General features: G+C 49.5%; 1 protein-coding gene across 1 annotated transcript; it reads left to right on the forward strand.

Moving 5' to 3' along the window:
* Positions 1–4389: 4389 nt before the first annotated feature.
* On the forward strand, positions 4390–10216 carry THBD (thrombomodulin). The gene has a single exon (XM_040248870.1). The coding sequence runs from the start codon at positions 6690–6692 to the stop codon at positions 8424–8426; it is 1737 nt and encodes a 578-aa protein (XP_040104804.1). The 5' UTR covers positions 4390–6689; the 3' UTR covers positions 8427–10216.
* The last annotated feature ends 11647 nt before the right edge of the window (positions 10217–21863 follow it).

The raw sequence follows: 21863 nt of genomic DNA on the forward strand, positions 1-21863 counted from the left end.
CCTTGAAACAAAACTTTTAGATAAAATACAAAAATCTTGTCCATGCTCAAACCATGGGAAGACAGCAGAAGAGTAAGTATTGCAAGAAAACAGCCATAAAGTGTCTCTGTGGCATATTTCAAGTTCTGGATTTTCTTGTTACCAGCTGTGTGTATTTATCCTGGCTGCGGTAGGACCAGCTGGAGTTTTAATTGTGCACCATGGATGATGCTGCCAGGATTTTCCCATGCATCTGTTGACTCCAAGTTCTTCAGTGGCCAGCTGGCCACCAGAAGCATAAAAGTGGCATCCAGCTCCAAGAAGGAAGCTTCTGTCCTCATCACCTGTTGGAACATGAGGTAGGTAGGTCCTCTTTCCTGGGAGGGGTGTTGTAAGGGACCCCGGAAGGCTGGGTCTTGCTGAATGTCCCCAAAGTCCCTTCCAACGGAGAATAAACTCTAAAGAGAAGCCTTTGCCAGCACTTCTCTTAAATCTGGCTTCAGAATTATTCCCAGTCTGAAGAGCATTCCCAGGGTTTGGATGCGGGTGAATGCTTCCTCCTCCCTCTGTGGGTGGGCTGGCTCTGGGTGCAGGTGAGTGAGGTTGGGAGCTCCCAGCGGGGAGCCACTCCCATCCCCCTTCCCACAGAGCTTGACCGAACCCTGGGCAACCCCCGGGCCTGTGACTCGGAGTGGGATTTCTGAAGAAAGGATTCAGTGTTGGCAGCCCCTGACCCCGAGCAGAGGTCCCTCCTAACAGCTGTTCTCTGTGACTCCTTCACTCTTCAGGGCCCCCGTTTGCCCAACTTCCAGATGGTCTCACTCCATCACCCGGAGTGGGGAGGGGTGGCTACCAAAGCATCCTGCAGGTCTGTTCTCAGACCCCCAAGGACTGGATAAGGGGGATAAGGAGTTATCCTTATCCCCTTATCTGGATGAATGGATAAGAAAGTTGTGGTACACATACATGATATACTCAGCCATGAAAGGAACACATTTGAGTCAGTTCTAATGAAGTGGATGAACCTAGAACCTATTATACAGAGTGAGGTAAGTCAGAAAGGAAAAGATAAATACTGTATTCTAACAAATATATATGGAATCTAGAGAAATGGTACAGAAGAATCTATTTACAGGGCAGCAATGGAGAAACAGACATAGAGAATAGACTTATGGACATGGGGAGAGGGGAGGAAAGGGTGAGATGTATGCAGTGAGTAACATGGAAACTTACATTACCATATGTAAAATAGACAGCCAACAGGAATTTGCTATATGGCTCAGGAAACTCAAACAGGAGCTCTGTATAAGCCTAGAGGGGTGGGATGGGGAGGGAGATGGGAGGGAGGTTCAAAAGGGAGGGGATATATGTACACTTATGGTTGACTGAGGTTGAGGTTTGATAGAAAACAACAAAATTCTATAAAACAATTATCCTTCAATTAAAAAATAAAAATTGAAAAAGAATCTGAATAGATATTCATCTAAAGAAGACATATGAATGGCCAATAAGCACATGAAGATAGACGTTCAATGTCATTGGTGGGAAATGTAAATCAAACCACAATAAGATATCAGTTCACTCCCACTAGGATGGCTACAGTAAAAAAGACTATTCTTTCCTCCACTTAACTGTCTTGCCATCTTTGTAAAAATGGACTAAATTGATTAAATATAAACATTTTTCTTATTGAGCATCTTTTCATGTGCTTATTGGCCAACTGTATATATTCAAAGGGTTTATTTTTGGACTCAATTCTGTGCCAAAGACACTGATTAGGTCTTTTCTGATGCCAGAACCACACTGTTTAGATTACTGTAGCTTTGCAGTAAAATTTGAAATAAAAAGTGTGAGTCCTCCTGTCTTGTTTCTCTTCTCCAAGATTACTTTGGTTTTTCAGAGCCCCTTGAATTTCCTTGTGAATTTTAGGATCAGCATGACAATTTCTGTAGAAAAATCAGCAGATATTTTAATAGAGATTGTATTGACTCTGTACATTAATTTTGGGAGTTTTGTCAGCTTAAATCTTCCAATCCGTAAACATAAAATATCTTTTCCTTTATTTAGGTCTTTTAAAATGTCTTTAAACATTGTTTGTAGTTGTCAGAGTATGTATTTTGCACTTCTTCTGTTAAATTTATTCCTAAGTAATTATTTTTAATACTATTGTAAATGAAATTGTTTCCTAATTTCATTTTAAATTTGTGCATTGTTACTATATAGAAATGCAAATGGGTTTTAGGTATTGATTTTACTTCCTGTAAGGCTGAACTTGTTTATTAGATCTTATGGTTTGGGGATAGTTTTCTAAGGATTTTCTGAATATAAGCAAGGCAATATGATCAATATAAAGATAATTTTATGTCTTCCTTTAAATCTGGATGCCTTTTATTTCATTTCCATGCAGAACTACCCTGGATAGAATCTAGCTAGAACCTCCAGCACCCTATGGCAGGAACAGGCACCTTTGTCTGGTTTCTGAGCTTAGGAGTAGAGCTGTTGGTCTTTCACCATCAAATATGTTATCAAATATTGGGTTTGGGTAGATGCAACATATTTTCTTTTATAAAAATAGGCCAATAAAGGACTGTCAATTTTCATCTTGCTTCTTGAAGAAAGTCTGGCTGACTGCAAAAATTGAGTAAAATCTGCACCTTGCTAGGTGCCAGCCTCTTATTTATTGAATAACATTTGCTCACCAGGCAGTTAATTTCCACTTCTAGAATCATATGTTGCTGTATCATCACAGAGGCTTTATTTTTGTGTCTTCATTTTAATATTGTTATGGCTTATACACATGACGTTCTTACCTTTTAGATGACTTTCTTTTTAATATCTAAATTATTATAATTCATATCCAGGTTAAACATAATATTGATGTACTAACTTACTGTTGTTCAGTCACTAAGTTCTGTCTGACTCTTTTTGCGACTCCATGGACTGTAGCCTGCCCAGCTCCTCCATCCATGGGATTTTCCAGGCAAGAATATTGGAGTGGGTTGCCATTTCCTTCTCCAGGGAATTTTCCTGACCCAGGGATTGAAACTACATCTCCAGCATTGGCAAGTGGATTTTTTACTACTGAAGTGAAGTGAAGTCACTCAGTCGTGTCTGACTCTTTGCGACCCGTGGACTGTAGTCCACCAAGCTCCTCCATCCATGGGATTCTCCAGGCAAGAATACTGGAGTGGGTTGCCATTTCCTTCTCCATTTTACTACTGAGTCATCAGGAAAGCCCAATGTATTCATTAGTCAAGTACCAAGGAGATCAAATCAGTCAATCTTAAAGGAAATTAACCCTGAATATTCATTAGAAAGACTGTTGGTGAAGCTGAAGCTTCAAAAGTTTGGTTACCTGACGTGAAGAGCCGACTCATTGGAGAAGACCCTGATTCTGGGAAAGACTGAAGGCTAAAGGAGAGGAGTGCGGTAGAGGATGAGATGGTTAGATAGTGTCACCGACTCAGTGGACATGAATCTGAGCAAACGCTGAGAGATAGTGGAGGATAGAGGAGCTTGGTGTGCTACAGTCTGTGAGGTTGCAAAGAGTCAGAAAGGACTTAGCAACTAAACAAAAACAAAACCAGTTTCTATACTCTTCTTAACATATCCTTTCTAGACTCTGATGATAGTTTTTACAACCATTATCTTGAAAATAGCAATGATTGTAAGACAGTGTACTTGGAATCTTAGAAGGGATACTCACGTGCCCCCACAAATATCTTCCTGGAGATCGTTTGTGTGGACCATGCTTTACCATCTGAGCCACCAGGGAAGTGCTTGTGTGGACCAGCAGGGCCCAAAGGCAGTTCCTGTGATGATCAAGTGTTTTCTCAGTAACATCTAATTTATAGTCACTAGCCCCTATAGTGGGGCAGTTGCTGTAACTAGGGAGACTGAGAAACTGAATTTCTAACTTAATAAGTTTTAGTTTAAATAACCATAGGGATTATGGTTATTGTATTGCATAAGTTATACATCCCTCCTTCCCCCACATCCTCAAGTGCTAGTGGCAGTCGTTTCCATGGGTGGGGAGCTTTTATCACCAACAATTGGGAGTCAGCCCTGCATCTCACAGCCTGGAAGCCCTGAGCGCCTGGAATTGTGTATTTCCATCCATCTCCCCACCTCAGAGGCTTAAATTCTAAGTCAGAGCAGGGACAGCTGCCCACGTGCTCCAGAGAGAAACAGTGCCAAGCGGGATCTGCACCAGGGGGTAGGGTTGGTGGTTTAGCCACTCAGTCATGTCCGACTCTTGCAACCCCATGAACTGTAGCCATAGCCCACCAGCCTCCTTTGTCCATGAGATTTCCCAGGCAAGAATACTGGAATGGGTTCCAAGCATCAGGGGACCTAGGAGTTAATGTATCTAAGAACAGGTGTTCATGTTGGAATTAGAAAGTTGTTTTTTTGTTTTTTTTTTTTTACGTCTCTTAAGAAAAAAAGTTGCCTCCCACATTTGATAAAGCTCTTTGGCTCTTTATGGGTAAATCACCTAGAACCCATTCAAGAAGTGACCCACGTTGGTGGGGGCCAGACCTGACGCTGGAATGTCCCTCAACTCCTTTAAAGGTTGGCGCGGGCTCAGAGGACCCCACCCTTTGTTTGAGCCTTCCTCCAACACAGTCCTGAAGTCCTTTGTAAAAGAGGCACAAAGGGTGTGGCTGGGCCTGCCTGCCTTCCTGTCTCAGGCGTCCACCTTTGAGGTCTCTAAAGTGGCGAGTTCCAGCCTGTGTCTGGAGCCCCGCCCCGCCCCGCCCCGCCCCAATCGGCTGCACGAGACAACCTCTCCAGGGTGGCCGTGCACGGAGTCGTGGCCCCTGACTTGGTCCCGAAGCCAGTGGGATGTCCGGACATTGCCTGCCCGGACCCACCCCAGGCTGCGAGACTTTCCGATCTTGGGCGGGGGGTGGTGTGGGGGGGTGTCTTTCCTTCTTCCTTCTTTAGGTGCAGTCTGGCCCAATCCAGGAAGCCTCAAATGTCCGTGTCCCTTTGCGTGGGGCGCGGGGGTAGCGGGATAGTCAAGCGTGCCTCCCCCAATCCCCTTGCACTTTCGGGGGTGTCCCCGCCCCGCCCCCTTGGTCACTGCAGACAATACTGTCCATCTGTCAGCGGGTGTCTGTCTTCCGCACGTGACGACGCCACGCTGTCCTGCTCCTTTAGCAAGTTCTGGGCTCGGCTGGACGTGGGGGGCCAGACCCCCGGGTCAGAAGGGGATCCGCGAGTCCTGCCCGGAGAAAGGACTCTGCATAAGGAATCCTTTCAAGCCAACTTCGGGATCGCCAAGTTTCTTTGGCTTCGTTTAGAGTTCAACAGCGCCGCCATCTGGCGCATCGCTGTGAGTGACCGCAGCGGAGGATGGCACAGGGTGTTTAAAAAAAAAAAAAAAAACCACAACAAAAAACAAATTTGCCACTCTCGGTTGGGCTTTGGACTGACCCCTCCGCATTCCTGACAAGTGAGTAAGCGGATAAGGTCGTGAAAGTGACAGATTCCAGTCTCCTCCTCCCAGTGCTCCCCACCCCGCACCAGCGCTTAATCGCCCCTCGTCCGTGTCCTTTGCGGACCAAGTAGCATCTATGTGCGCCCCTGTATCCATCTGATCTGTTGGGGAAAAGACCCCAACAGACAGACCCTCCCCGCGAGGGCACCCCGTGCATCCCTTTGGGGGTGCGAATTGCACTGCCCCTCTGAGATGATGGACAAACTCAGACCACTCAAGCTAACTCGCTCCCCTACAGGGGTCCGCAGGAATTCGTCTGCCGCCACTTCCTAAAGGTGACGAGATTTGGGACCCTGACAGTGTCTCCGCGACTTTCTTACGCAACGAGATGAGGTCTGGCCTTGGTAGCTTGCGCTCAGGAACTCGTGAGTCCCCCAGGGTCCAAGTGTTAGGCCAGTCCTCCTCCTTGGCAGAGGGTGGCCCCAGCCACGCCCTCTGTCTCCAAGCGCCTCGGTCTCTTGAACTAGGCGCCCTGGCGGATCCAGTCGGCTAGCTCCCCTTGAGAGCGCGTTTGTGTGTGTGTGTGTGTGTGTGTGTGTGTGTGTGTGTGTGCGAGGCCAAGCTCTAGGCAGCCCCTCTCCAAACCCTCTGGGTGAAGTGCACCTTCTCCCGAAGCCCTGTAGGTCCTAGGGATTACGGAACCGCCCTCCCCCGCCCCTCATTCTAAACTCTTCTCGCCCAGTCTCGTCTTCCAAGAGCTCCGCAATCCAGGCTTTCCTTGAATCAGTTGGTAACAACACTGATGAAGGAAAAGAGGACAAGGAGATTCAGGAGGGTGGCGTGTTAAGCCCCTCGTAGGGCGGCGCGCATGGGGCCGGTTGGCGGGGCGGGTTCCCCTTGACAGAGGTGCGGGGCCCCCGGGAGCCTGCGCTGCAGGCCCCGCCCGAGGACCTCGCAGGCAGGGCCGAATTTACTCATCCCCGGGCGAGGTGATCCCGGGCGCGAGGGCGGGCGCAGGGCGTCCGGAGGACCCAGTAATCCGAGAACGCAGCATCAGCCCTTCCCACCAGGCACTTCCTTCCTTTTCCCGAACGTCCAGGGAGGGGGACCGCTCACTTATAAACTCGGGCCCGAGCCTGGTGGCCTGTCAGAGACTGCCTCGCCGCAGCCGGACGCGCCGGGTCGGAGACAGACGCGAGCAGCTGTCGCCGGGGGCTCCCCGCCTCTCTCTGCCCCGGCCGGGACCCGTGCGGGGCGTGCGGACACTATGCTGCGCGTCCTGCTCCTCGGCGTGCTGGCCCCCGCGGGCCTGGGGCTCCCGGCGCCCCCTGAGCCTCAGCCCCTCGGCGGCCAGTGCGTCGATCTCGACTGCTTCGCCGTCTTCCGGGCCCCCGCGACTTTCCTCGCCGCCAGCCGAGTCTGCGAGCGCCTGCAGGGCCACCTGATGACCGTGCGCTCCTCGGTGGCCGAAGATGTCATCTCCCTGCTCCTGAGCGGCGACGGTCCGCGCCTCTGGATCGGTCTGCAGCGCCCGCCGGGCTGCGACGACCCAGAGCACTCCGGGCCCTTGCGCGGCTTCCAGTGGGTGACGGGCGACAACCGCACCAGCTTCAGCAGGTGGGCGCGACCTCGCGACGACGGGGCGCGCCTCTGCGGTCCGCTGTGCGTCGCCGTTTCGGCTGCGGCCGGGGCGCTGGCACCGGGAGAGCCCGCCTGGGAGGAGCGGCCATGCGACGCGGAGGCTGACGGCTTCCTCTGCGAGTTCCACTTCGCCGCCTCCTGCCGGCCGCTGGCTGTGGAGCCTGGCGCCACGGCGGCCGCGGGGCTCTCGATCACCTATGGCACCCCTTTCGGAGCCCGCGGCGCAGACTTTCAGGCGCTGCCGCTGGGCAGCACCGCCGCGGTGGCGCCCCTCGGGGTGGAGCTGGAGTGCGCGGCGCCGCCGGGGGAGACCGAGGGGCGCTGGAGCAGGGAAGCCCCAGGTGCCTGGGCCTGCGGCGTCGAGCGCGGCGGCTGCCAGTACGAGTGCAAGGCGAGTGCCGGGGCCTCGAACTGCCTGTGCCCGGCGGACGCCGCCCTGCAGGCGGACGGGCGCTCCTGCGGGCCGCCGGCCGAGCACCCGTGCCACCAACTCTGCGAGCACTTCTGCCACCTCCACGGGCTCGGCAACTACACGTGCATCTGCGAGGCAGGCTACCAGCTGGCCGCCGACCAGCACCGATGTGAGGACGTGGACGACTGCGCGCAGGTGCCCAGTCCGTGCCCGCAGAGCTGCGTCAACACTGAGGGCGGCTTCCAGTGCCACTGCTTCCCAGACTTTGACCTGGTGGACGGCGAGTGCGTGGAGCCCGTGGACCCGTGCTTTGGCAATAACTGCGAGTACCAGTGCCAGCCGGTGGGCCGGTCCGAACACCAGTGCATCTGCGCCGAGGGCTTCGCGCCTGTCCCCGGAGCCCCGCACAAGTGCCGGATGTTCTGCAACCAGACTTCGTGCCCGGCTGACTGCGACCCCCACAACCCGGCCATCTGCTGGTGCCCTGAAGGCTATATCCTAGACGAGGGCTCCGTGTGCACGGACATCAACGAGTGTGACAACAGCATCTGCCCTGGCCAGTGCCACAACCTCCCCGGCACTTACGAGTGCATCTGTGGGCCTGACTCGGCCCTCTCTGGCCAGACTGGCACCGACTGTGACCCCATCCAGGTGAAAGAGGACCAGGGCACCCTGGAGGACAATGGCGGCTCTGGGGAGCCCCCGGTCAGCCAGACTCCGGGCGGCACCGCACGCCCCTCGCCGGCACCTGCTGGTCCGCTGCACTCGGGCGTGCTCGTGGGCATCTCCATCGCAAGCCTGTCTCTGGTGGTGGCGCTTCTGGCCCTCCTTTGCCACCTGCGCAAGAAGCAGGGCTCCTCGCGGGGGGAGCTGGAGTACAAGTGCGGGGTCCCTGCCAAGGAGCTGATGCTGCAGCAGGTGAAAACTGAGCGGACACCTCAGAAACTCTGAGAAGCCCGGTACCCGGACTTCCTTCCCTCCTCCCGGCCCCGCAGCCATTCTCTCCCACTCCCCCGCCCCAAGCACCTTAGCTGGCGTCAGAATAGAAGACTCCTCGCCCCTCTTCTTTCACTGCTTCTGCATTTGGCTATGGAGGAGAGGAAGGGGGGCGTTGGAAGTTCGGCCCCAGCCACTTCCATGATGTCATCAGACAAGCAAGCAGGGATGACAGCTTCATTGTGACAGGTTGCAAAGTGCCCTGTGCCCTCACCAAGGGGCACTGGGTGGGGGTGTGTGTGTTCTTGTTTGGCAGCCTGGGGGCAGACATCATTCCAGCGGACTGATGAATGACACTGAGTCAAGGATAATGACCCCAATATTTATTTTTTGTTCTGCTTTTTTCCCTACCCGATGTGTCTCCAACACCTGCTTTGCATCTCTCCCGCCTTCCTCCCCTCCCCTCCCCTCTCCCTCCTGCTCTATCTATTTATGTGTGTGCTCCCATTTGTTATGGGATCCTTACACTATCTTGGTGAAGTTTTTCCAGCCCCCTTGTGTTTATGAAGCTAAGCCCCATTTCATCCTTTTCATTTCTCCCAACTTTCCCTTTCCAGGAACTCGGCTGACCTACCTGAGCCACCCTGTCTCTATTGGACCCTATTTTTCTGCTCTTAGCTGTCTGCCTGGGCAGAACTACTTTGTGAAACAGAAAGAAAAACACTAGAAATAAGAACGGTTGAGAATCTGTTCTTTCACCAGAGTTGCTAATTTATCCTGAGATTTCAGGCTTCCAGAGCAATAGCATTTTAAGAAAGGTTAAAATATAAAGGGCATTTATTAGACTCATGTTGCTAGACTGACCTAGGAATTCAACCCAAGATTTTCATTTTTATTTTCAAACAATGAACCTGGGTTTTACTGTTGTTGTTGCTGTTTTGATTTGGAAAGTAGTCATCATTAAGCTTCTTATGCAGTGTCTTTTCCTATGATTATTATTAGTTATTTGTGAAAATATTGAAAATGGTTGCTTTGAATTGAGAGGAGATGGAAGCCCATCCCAGAAGACAGTGTAAGAAAGTTTCAGCTGCAGAATTCACACCAGTGGTCATTTGGACTCTCATGGTCCTTGTCATTTGTGGGCCCAAATAAAACCAGCTCTACTGGTTTTTTGGGAATTTGGGAGCTTGGGGATGGAGGCTACAGCATGGCCTCTTCTTGATCAGGCCCTCCAGGATTTCTCCCACTTTGGAGGAGAGTTTTCTGAGCCCAGCCATTTGGAATGCAGTCCGGGAGGCGGGAGCTGCCCCGGCAAGCTAGTTAGAAATGCCCTCAGGCGCCATCCCACCTACTGCACAGGAATCTACATTTTAACAAGTTCAGCAGGGGGCTGTCTGCTCCGTATATTTGAGGAGAGCTGTTCCAGACAGCTGCCAAAGTTCTGGAACAGATTAAATATGAGTAATAAGTAGCAGGCCAAGTTAGGCCCTATATTCAAGAAACTGAGGAATTAACTGATGAATTTTCCTTTTATAGCTTTGCTTTCTGGTAGAAGAGCCTAGGTACACACCTTTAGACATTGCTACACAGGGTCTTTGGTTCAAGAAAGCTAGGAATGAAATGCTTAGTGTATGGAAAAAAATGTATCATGTAAATGTATCTTTTGTAATGCAAAGGTTTTCCTCTATTGTTTTGTAAACTCAGCACATTTGTACATAGTTATTTATTTATTGGAGACAAACTAGAACACAGGCAAAACTCCTGCTTATGATGTCACTTGTAGAAAATAAAAACAGTGCTCTTGGTTTTTGTGTCGATTCACCTCACTCCCACAGCCCCTTAATTTTATGCTATTAAACAAGGCTTATGAAAAATGCAGATGCCGAGAGGTACGTTTAAAGGCTGCCCCCTACTCCATTACTAGCTCCATCCACGTCTGGCTCATTGCTGACTTTCGAAGGTCTTTCCAGAGGAGATTGTTTTCACTGTAGAAGGACTTCGTGTTATATCTGTGTGCACAAATATTTATTTTTCTTCTGTAACCATGACAACTTCATACACAGGACTTATGCCTATGTGTTTTAAAATACATTATAGGAGTATTTGTTGGGCCGAGTTAAAGAAGCAGTCCTTCTTGGGGCATCTCCAGAATCTTGGCCCTGTATCCCTCAACAAATGGTTCGGCATTATCTGGGCTCAGAGATATTCAAACACAAAAGTCACCCTGTGGCTCAGAAACCAAGGTCTCATGCAGTATGAAATCATCCTAATTTCTCTTGGAGATTACAAACACTGTCTTTTTAATACATGCATATCTTGGGTCCCTCTTCCTGGGATGGTGAAACTGGCTAAATTTTATATGCAGTGTTTGAAAGTTTTCAGAAAGCAGAAGTTGGAAGAAAATTGGACTTAGTCAAATATCCAAATATTTTTACATATTTGGATCCTGCTGAATTTTTCAGTTTTAATCTGAGTAATTGGTGTCATGGAAATGCAAGATTTCAACACACTGTTCTGGATGAAGGAGATGGCTTTGGGGTGTGTGGGAGCTAGGGGGATGGTGGTGAGGGTTGGGTGGTCCCAGGCACGTACCTTCTCTAGATGGCCAGAGCAGCAGTTACTCTCAGTAGTTGGAAGCCTAGCAAAAATCCAGATTCAATAATAGGTACATATGAAGAAAGAACTCCATGAGTGGGGGCAAAGCAGGTGCCAAAGAATCGTACTAGGGGTGGGAAGGGGAGAGTGATACCTCATTACCCGGCCTTCTATTTTTTCCAAAGGGTCTGCTTCCAAGGAGCTGTCAAACTGACTTACAAAGGCTTATTGCTTGGCATTCCTTGGCAGTCCAAGGAAGACTCCTTGCTTCCTCTGCAGGGAGCGTGGGTCCCATCACTGGTCGGGGAACTAAGATTTTAAATGCCACCCAGTGTGGCCAAAGAAATATCATATAAGTGTCTTTCTTTTTTTTTTTTTTTTAAAGCTCTTTGCTTTAGGATATCTTCCTCCAAAGAGGGATATTTTTTCAAGAACACAATGAAACCAAAGCGAGTGCTCAAGACTCAGAGGCGAGAACCGTCACTGGGGCATCTTGGACCCGAGGACACTGGTGGGGTGGGTGTCGACCTTGCTGAGGCCCTTCACTTTCTGTCCCATGGGAGAAGCACCTCCCCACCTACAGGCTTCACCTGAACTTGAGGTTGTCAAACCTCAGCCTCTCTCGGAAAAGACCCCATATGAACAAGTCAGTTAACCCTAAAAACAAGTCCTCAGCACTTCAGACCAGAGTGGGTGGCCCTTGTGAAATGGGCCATAAACCCTGCCTTCTGTTCACATGGTTGCCATCCAGGCCTCCCGGTCTCAGCAGGGTGTGTGGTGTGTGTTTGTGGGTAGTGTTCCAGGGCTCACAGAGCCTGGGGAAGGAGGCCAGGCTGGAGGAGTCAGAATTCAATCTGACGGCTCACGTGGCTTTTTTGTTGTTGTTGTTCTCAGACCAAACCCTTTGGATCAGTTCAGCAAATATTTATTGAGCATGTGCTTTGTGTCCTAAGGGGTTGGGGGTGACACAGGGACCACCCCCCTGCCTTGAGAAGCTTGAGTTCTTGTTGGAGAGACATCATACAACCAATGAGCCCATCCTGACTGCCACAAAACTATTTGCCTCTGAAACCACGGTGAGAGTGGGGAAGAGGAGCCCAGAGAGACAGGTCTGGAGAGGCCACTGGGCCAGCAGACACATTCTGGGCTGATGGAAGAGCAGGGTTGGTCCCAGGCAGAGCGCAGGGCAGAGCAGTCTGGGTGGTGGGCACAATAGGCACAGAGATCTTGTGCTGGAAGAGTCTTGGCAGAGGGTGTGGTGTGAGGTGGGCGAGGAGGAGGGGGTCCACGACAAGGCTGCAGAGGTAGTTTGCAGAGAGAAAAGTGGAAGGGGGCCATGGGTCAGCTTAGAGATGTTAAATTCTATTCTCTGTGCAAATGTACCACTCAAGGAGTCAGTCTCATTAAGAGCCATCGGATGATCCATTTACCCACCGAAATCATTTGAGAAGACCACAGCTACTTCTAGACTTAGTTACATGTCCCCATGGGCAACACACGCACAGTCTGCATTATAAACATCCTTCAGGGCCAACAAGGAGTACGGGTGTCATGCACCCCTGGATACGAGCTGCAGCCTGACACGGTGGTCACACGGCCACAGGCACCACGCAGCCTCCAAGGCTGGGAGTTCCCTGGTGGCCTAGTGGTTGGGACTTGCTGTTTTCACTGCCATGGCCTGGGTTTAGTCCCGTGGCTGGAGAACTGAAATCCCACAAACCACAGGGCCCAGCCAAAAATAACCCTCAAGCTGTAAAGGGTGTTGTCAGGGCCCCCTGGATTTTGCAAGAGGACTGGACGAGGGGAGCTGGCCTGAGTCGGTGCTCCGTAACGTAGCATATGCACCATCGAACTGGTGGGTGCATAAGTGGGGAAAGACAAAAAAGTGTTGAGATCTGCATTGCCTTGAGGACAAGTGCAAGCTTTCCAGCATGTGGCAAGGGTTCTTTCCAGGTGCCATGTGGGCTTGGAAGGGCTGCTGCCCCCCAGACACATATCCTGCTGGGATCTCAGGCACAGGGCAGAGCAGCAGGTGGGGAGGGTGACACAGCAGAGATGAAGCACATCCTCAGGTGTAAACTCCACCTCAGAGCCCCACTCGCCCTGCCCACAGGCCCCTCAGAGAATGTGGGAGCAGGGCCCCTCCTCTCCACCTCCTCCATGCTTCCAGGGAAGCCACAGAGGAGGGGCGACCACAGCCTGAAGCAACTCCCACCCCAACTGCCAGATCTAGTCACACCAAAGGGGAACCTGCCGAAAAGGAAAGAATCTTCAGTTCAAAGAAAGGGACCGGCCCTGTGTCCATGGTGGTCTTGGAAGGACCCAGCCCCTCCAGCCATCTGTCTGCTACAGGGGACACGGCACGAGGCTGTGGACCTGGGCACCCAGCCCCCAACCAGGGAGTCACAGGCCTCTGGGACTGAATCTCCAGGGGCCCGTCAGAAGTGGCCACTCAGACCAGCTCCGGCTGCCACCTTCCTCCTCTCAGGGAAGGCAGTGTCCTCGTCCCGCAAGGGGCTTTCCGGCCACCCCGGGTCCCCTGGTGGCCATCCTGCTCTCTGTAGGGAAAGAAGAGCCTGTGGCCCAAGGGGCTTTTGCCTGCTGCTAAGGGACCAGGAGTGTTAGTATCTGCAGGCCCTGGTGGGTGGGAGTTAATGCTCGTGATTTCTTCTTCAAACCACTGTACAACTGACATACACCAAAACTCGCCCCCCTCCCCCCTTTTATTTGGTGAACATTTCTACGAGTCCTGAAGAACACACATTTGTGGAGACACGCTGTCGTCACTATACAGAATATTTTCATGACACCAGGAAGTTTCCTCTTCTGATGTTGGGCTCACCTACACGACAGGCCACACAAAGTTGGCTTCCACTCCATACGCCCTCCTCCCGCCCCTCAACACAATCTCCACAAAACGAGGGTCTTGTGTTGTCACGTTCGAATCCAAAGACAAGATTTTCTAAGGATTGACCATCCTCTCTTCCCTTTCACCAACAGGTTTTAATAAAACCCAGCTCACGTGTCTTCCCAGACCCTGCTCAATCTCCCCATTCTTGGGCCCGAACCCTTGCAGCCCACTGGAGAGTGTAAAGACACAAAATGAGACATTTCAGGGAACAGGAAGTAAGGATGTGCTGTTTAAGGTGCCCCATGTGCCCCACCCCACCCCCACACAGCCACAGCCCTTCCTGAGGCTCCTGGGCGTGACCTTCCCATGTGGACAGAGCAGGGGGCAGAAGACCCTAAGTTCACATTGATTTGTGTTGAATCAGGGTTAATCGTTATGTCATCCCTTCAAGGAAAACCGAGGTCACAGAAGAGATGGAAAAACACGTCTCCATGGTTGTTCTGACTCGGTGGGGGACAGCAAGCTCATCTGAAAACATCCCTGACTTTCTTGGCATTTCTTCATAAAACAACACAGGCTACACCCGCCTCTGCCTGTCTGTCTTATTCAGAATGTGTGCCCGGGTTCAGCGCTGTCTCCTTTTGTTTTGAGAGCGCCCTTCTTCCTTTTTTTGGTCAGCAGATTCAGATGTAGGCAAACAACAGATTTCCTCTCACCAGAGAAATGAAATATTGTTTTAACATCAGATTCTAACAGAATCAAAATCCTCTTCAGTATGTTTTGAAAGTGTGATTGCAAAAGATAGAAGGAGCCCTGGGGATGGTTAGTTCAGTCACACCCACTGGAAACAGTGGAAATGAATGGGGTGGTAGAAGCGGAAGGGTTTCAGGAATCCAGTGAAGAAAGCCAAGATTCCAAACTGGGGTCTATGATGTTAACGCCTCCACCCTAGGGCAGACATCTCCCCTGCCTACACCTGCCTACACCTTCCCCTGGACAAGACTCCCTGAGCCGTCCCTCCCTGGGAAGCCCCTCTAGGGCACCCTCAACTTCAGGCGGGGTCTCCTTGTCCTCCTGGAATCTTCTGTCATCACCTGGAGACAAGCCTTCTCAGTGTCAAAATGTGTAGAACCATACACCTAACAGGAGTGAATTTTGTTGTTGTTGTTGTTTAATCCCTTAGTTGTGTCCAACTCTTTGCAACCCCAAGGACTCTACCCAACAGGCTCCTCTGTCCTCCACTATCTCAAGAGTTTACTCAAACCCATGTCCATTGAGTCAGTGATGCAATTTTACCATATATAAATTCAGTTGAGTTCAGTCACTCAGTAACGTCCAACTCTTTGTGACCCCATGAATTGCAGCACGCCAGGCCTCCCTGTCCATCACAAACTCCAGGAGTTCACTCAGACTCACATCCATCGAGTCAGTGATGCCATCCAGCCATCTCATCCTCTGTCGTCCCCTTCTCCTCCTGCCCCTAATCCCTCCCAGCATCACAGTCTTTTCCAATGAGTCAACTCTTCGCATGATGTGGCCAAAGTACTGGAGTTTCAGCTTTAGCATCATTCCTTCCAAAGAAATCCCAGGGTTGATTTCTGATCTCCTTTAGAATGGACTGGTTGGATCTCCTTGCTGTCTAAGGGACTCTCAAGAGTCTTCTCCAACACCTCAGTTCAAAAGCATCAATTGGCACTCAGCTTTCTTCACAGTCCAACTCTCACATCCGTACATGACCACTGGAAAAACCATAGCCTTGACTAGACAGACCTTAGTCTGCAAAGTAATGTCTCTGCTTTTCAATATGCTATCTAGTTTGGTCATAACTTTTCTTCCAAGAAGTAAGCGTCTTTTAATTTCATGGCTGCAGTCACCATCTGCAGTGATTTTGGAGCCCCCCAAAATAAAGTCTGACACTGTTTCCACTGTTTCCCCATCTATTTCCCATGAAGTGACCAGATGCCATGATCTTCGTTTTCTGAATGTTGAGCCTTAAGCCAACTTTTTCACTCTCCTCTTTCACTTTCATCAAGAGGCGTTTTAGTTCCTCTTCACTTTCTGCCATAAGGGTGGTGTCATCTGCATATCTGAGGTTATTGATATTTCTCCCAGCAATCTTGATTCCAGCTTGTGCTTCTTCCAGCCCAGCATTTCTCATGAGGTACTCTGCATATAAGTTAAATAAGCAGGCTGACAATATACAGCCTTGACGTACTCCTTTTCCTATTTGGAACCAGTCCGTTGTTCCATGTCCAGTTCTAACTGTTGCTTCCTGACCTGCATGTAGGTTTCTCACGAGGCAGGTCAGGTCGTCTGGTATTCCCATCTCTTTCAGAATTTTCCACAGTTTATTGTGACCCACATAGTCAAAGGCTTTGTCATAGTCAATAAAGCAGAAATAGATGTTTTTCTGGAACTCTCTTGCTTTTTCCATGATCCATCGGATGTTGGCAATTTGATCTCTGGTTCCTCTGCCTTTTCTAAAACCAGCTTGAACATCTGGAGGTTCACGGTTCATGTATTGCTGAAGCCTGGCTTGGAGAATTTTGAGCGTTACTTTACTAGCATGTGAGATGAGTGCAACTGTGTGGTAGTTTGAGCATTCTTTGGCATTGCCTTTCTTTGGGATTGGAATGAAAACTGATCTTTTCCAGTCCTGTGGCCACTGCTGAGTTTTCCAAATTTGCTAGCATATTGAGTGCAGCACTTTCACAGCATCATCTTTAAGGATTTGAAATAGCTAAACTCTAATTCCATCACCTCCACTAGCTTTGTTCATAGTGATGCTTTCTAAAGCCCACTTGACCTCACATTCCAGGATGTCTGGCTCTAGGTGAGTAATCACACCATCGTGATTATCTTGGTCTTGAAGATATTTTTTTATACAGTTCTTCTGTGTAGGCCATCAGAGGGCAGACACCCTGAAACCATACTCACAGAAAACTAGTCAATCTAATCACACTAGGACCACAGCCTTGTCTAACTCAATGAAACTAAGCCATGCCCGTGGGGCCACCCAAGACAGGTGGGTCATGGTGGAGAGGTCTGACAGAATGTGGTCCATTGGAGAAGGGAATGGCAAACCACTTCAGTATTCTTTCTTGCCTTGAGAACCCCATGAACAGTATGAAAAGGAAAAATGATAGGATACTGAAAGAGGAACTCCCCAGGTCAGTAGGTGCCCAATATGCTACTGGAGATCAGTGGAGAAATAACTCCAGAAAGAATGAAGGGATGGAGCCAAAGCAAAAACAATACCCAGCTGTGGATGTGACTGGTGATAAAAGCAAGGTCTGATGCTGTAAAGAGCAATATTGCATAGGAACCTGGAATGTCAGGTCCATGAATCAAGGCAAATTGGAAGTGGTCAAACAAGAGAAGGCAAGAGTGAACATCGACATTCTAGGAATCAGCAAACTAAAATGGACTGGAATGGGTGAATTTAATTCAGATGACCATTATATCTACTACTGCAGGCAGGAATCCCTTAGAAGAAATGGAGTACCCATCATGGTCAACAAAAGAGTCTGAAATGCAGTACTTGGATGCAATCTCAAAAACAACAGAATGATCTCTGTTCGTTTCCAAGGCAAACCATTCAATATCACAGCAATCCAAGTCTATGCCCCAACCAGTAATGCTGAAGAAGCTGAAGTTGAACAGTTCTATGAAGACCTATAAGACCTTTTAGAACTAACACCCAAAAAAGATGTCCTTTTCATTATAGGAGACTGGAATGCAAAAGTAGGAAGTCAAGAAACACCTGGAGTAACAGGCAAATTTGGCCTTGGAATACAGAATGAAGCAGGGAAAAGACTAATAAAGTTTTGCCAAGAAAATGCACTGGTCATAGCAAACACCCTCTTCCAACAACACAAGAGAAGACTCTACACATGGACATCACCAGATGGTCAACACCGAAATCAGATTGATTATATTCTTTGCAGCCAAAGATGGAGAAGCTCTATACAGTCAACAAAAACAAGACCAGGAGCCGATCATGAACTCCTTACTGCCAAATTCAGACTTAAATTGAAGAAAGTAGGGAAAACCACTAGGCCATTCAGGTATGACCTAAATCAAATCCCTTATGATTATACAGTGGAAGTGAGAAATAGATTTAAGGGACTAGATCTGATAGATAGAGTGCCTGATGAACTATGGACTGAGGTTCGTGACACTGTACAGGAGACAGGGATCAAGACCATACAGCAAAAAAGAAAAATGGCTGTACAGGGAGGACTTGCAAATAGCTGTGAAGAGAAGAGAAGTGAAAAGCAAAGGAGAAAAGGAAACATATAAGCATCTGAATGCAGAGTTCCAAAGAATAGCAAGAAGAGATAAGAAAGCCTTCCTCAGTGATCAATGCAAAGAAATAGAGGAAAACAACAGAATGGGAAAGACTAGAGATCTCTTCAAGAAAATCAGAGATACCAAGGGAACATTTCATGCAAAGATGGGCTCGATAAAGGACAGAAATGGTATGGACCTAACAGAAGCAGAAGATATTAAGAAGAGGTAGCAAGAATACACAGAGGAACTGTACAGGAAAGATCTTCAAGACCAAGAAAATCACAATGGTGTGATCACTCACCTAGAGCCAGACATCCTGGAGTGTGAAGTCAAGTGGGCCTTAGAAAGCATCACTACGAACAAAGCTAGTGGAGGTGATGGAATATATAAATTATACTCCCATAAAAATGGTTTTGAAAGAAATCACAGCCTCCTCAGAATGGCTAAAGAAAGCTAGATGCAAAAAAATATAGAAACACCAATGGGAACTTGCTGTTTGACTCAGGGAACTCAAAGCAGGTTTCAGCAAAAACCTAGAGGGGTGGGAAGGGGAGGGAGGTGGGAGGGATGTTCAACATGGGTAAACCTGCGGCTGATTTGTGTTAATGTTTGGTAGACACCAACACAATGCTGCAAAGCAATTATGCTTCAATTAAAAGTAAATTTTAAAAAAGTAAAAAAACAACCAAGCACAATCCCCCCAGATACCCCCCAGCTCCCTGGAGCAGTCCGCCCATCCTCCTCCTGTGCCGCTGGGTCTCCATCTGAACACCGAGCCTCCCAGGCTGGCCCCACACACCCAGGCCGGACACTCTTGCTCTGCTCTGTCTCCAGGGGTCCCACAGCTTCCTTGTGGCTGTGCTGGGTCAGTGACCAGTGACCCATTCCTGTTCCATGTCCCCAAATCTGTCCTCTCACCTGGCGCACTGTCCACATCTCACCAGCTAGGAAGCCTCGGGTCTTGTTTCGGTGGTCAGGGCTCCCTTTCTAGGCAACATGATTGATGATCTTGGATTTTTGTTTTTAATTTGGTTACCTCGTTTTCAAAAGAGGCCCACTCTGATAGACACTAGGCCAGTCTAGTCACAGAACCTGGGATCCTGCCTCCTTGGCGATAAAATGATTTTAAAGCATTAAAATGATAAGGACAGACTCCTTTGGCCAACCTCCCCTTGAAAAATGGAGGCACATGTACCCTGGTTTTGTAGGGACTTGGAATTGTCCATGAGTTCTTGGCCAGGTGGACCCATGCATCTCATTGCCACCGCTGTCCCACGGCCTACGTCCCCAGTGGGGAGCCTCTGGTCCTCATCTGCCAATGTGTCCCATGATCAGCAATTACTGGACTGTGTTCCTGGACACTCTCAGTGCCTCCTTTCCCGGCCACCGGGACCCATCGTCCCCTCTGCTTTGGCCCTTCTGCCAAGTGCTATGGTCCTGGTGACTGCCATGTAGCCCAAGGAGGACGTGGCCCCCCACAGCCTTCCTGGGGAGGCAGCCCTGCACAAAGTAGGGTCCTGGGTGCCTCACCTCGCTGAGGCCTGATCCCTGATGCTTCTTATTTTGGCCCAGAAGTGTACCCTCTTTCCTGGGCTTATCTGATTAATGCCAGTTCAGTTCAGTTTAGTTCATTCGCTCAGTCGTGTCCGACTCTTTGCCACCCCATGGACAGCAGCACACCAGGCCTCCCTGTGCATCACCAACTCTCAGAGCTCACTCAAACATGTCCATTGAGTTGGTGACGCCATCCAACCTTCTCATCCTCTGTCGTCCCCTTCTCCTCCCGCCTTCAATCTTTCCCAGCATCACGGTCTTTTCCAATGAGTCAGTTCTTCACATCAGGTGGCCAGAGTATTGGAGTTTCAACTTTAGCCTCAGTTCTTCCAATGAATATTCAAGACTGATTTCCTTTAGGATGGACTGGTTGGATCTCCTTGCTATCCAAGGGACTCTCAAGAGTCTTCTCCAGATTCAAGATTAATTCAAGATTAATGCAAGGGGTGACCATTAAGCAGCCTCCAGGCTCTAAGAGGGCAGGGCCCCATCTACAGAGCCTCTCCCACCACCCTGCCCTGCGTGCTGTCAGCCTGCCTCCCCTGAGCTCTGCACTTGCCTTCCCAGAGCAGAGCCACGGGGCATGGTGCCCGCTGACCAGGTGCAACAGGACAGGTCTCTGGGTTCTGACATCTGTGCTGACGGAGTTGGAGGTTATTCGGTTATCTCCTTAGGGAGAGGGAGGGTGGGGTGGGAATGATTCACAGTTTCAACAGCCTGGTGGAGAACAGCTTGGATGGGCAGGTTTGCAGGAATTTTCCCAGCCACTCTTCAAGCTGCCAAGTCCAATTTCAGAGGTAACACAGCCAACGCAGACCTCGTGTTGTTGTTTTTCCCTTTGATATCAGCGTTGGCACCTACCATGTGCTAGGTAGGGCGATTTTTATGGTGAAAGTGAAGGCAAGAATTTAAAGATAAATGTGCAAACTGCATTCATGTTTGCTGAAAACATAGTGCTGACCAACTGGGTAAGAATTCCGATGAGTGATCACCTGTCACGTGCGAATACCATCTTCCTGATCGTCTGCAAAAAATTAAATGCCTGGCTGGTCACTGCACAGTAAATCAAAGGCAGTTTTAAAAAGTAAAGCTAGTTCACTGGTGGAAGGTACCTGAAGGCTGTTTCTACCCGGGATGAAAATGTTTTCATTCCTGATGCAGCCACAAGGTGGGACCTCCTGGTCTTGATAAGTGGAGCAGGACTGGGGTCAGAGGGTGTCTATATGGCCGATGCCCCAGGCCAGTAAAACGTGCAGGTATCCTCAGAGCTCAAGGGAGGGTTTTATGCAGCAAAGACTCTTGTTACTACAGCTGGCTCTAGCGCTGTAGTGTATTCCCAACAAATGCTTGGCATGACTCGTAGCTGCCGACTTGTTAAGCCTGAGAGTTGAGAAGGCCCTGCAGCTGACAAAGAAGACAGCCCAGCAAGACACCCCCTCTCCACTGCATGATTCGTGACTCCAAGGTCAAAGGCAGTGTCAATGCTCATTTTTAACAAGTGGTGAAGAGAGCGGTACACACAGAAGAATGCCATAGTCCCCTCCCACCGCCTCAGAACCCCGCTCCTGCTTCCTTGATGAAGTTGAGTTGCAGCTGGGAAGAACTCAAAACTCAGTCTCAGGTGGGACCTGTGGCTTTGTCCACATTTCAGGTGGGAAACTGAGGCTCAGCGAGGTTACACCGCTATCCACTGTGTCAGCTGGCGAGGAGGTCCCCTGCTTCCCAGTGACCTTTCTTTCCATCACCTTGCTTTCAATCATCACCAACTAAGTTGAAAAGGTTGCATTTATTCAGGGGGAAAAGGCCCTTTTTCCCCTGTGATAATAAGTTACAGTATTTGAAATTATTCATAATTCAGGTGAAATTAAAATATAGACTTCAGGACGTCCAAAGAATCAGAATAGATGTTTGTACAGGACTGGGTCTCCCCCTCCTGCAGGATGAAAGAAAGTGGTATTTAAATTTCAGTCTGTTAATAACACAAAATACTCAGGCAGAGGGACTTCCCTGATGGTGCAGTAGTTAAGAACATTCCTTGCAATGCAGGGGACACAGGTTCAATCTCTGGTCTGGGAACTAAGATCCTAGATGGGAATTAAGATGCTGTGGGGCGGGGCGGTCCTAAGATGGCGGAGGAATAGGAAGGGAAGACCACTTTC

Source organism: Oryx dammah, unplaced genomic scaffold, assembly GCF_014754425.2.
Source record: "Oryx dammah isolate SB20612 unplaced genomic scaffold, SCBI_Odam_1.1 HiC_scaffold_10, whole genome shotgun sequence".
Lineage (NCBI taxonomy): Eukaryota > Metazoa > Chordata > Mammalia > Artiodactyla > Bovidae > Oryx > Oryx dammah.

Excerpts from the sequence above, each read along its gene's own strand:
- THBD (XM_040248870.1), top strand. The coding sequence starts at position 6,690 with ATGCTGCGCGTCCTGCTCCTCGGCGTGCTGGCCCCCGCGGGCCTGGGG.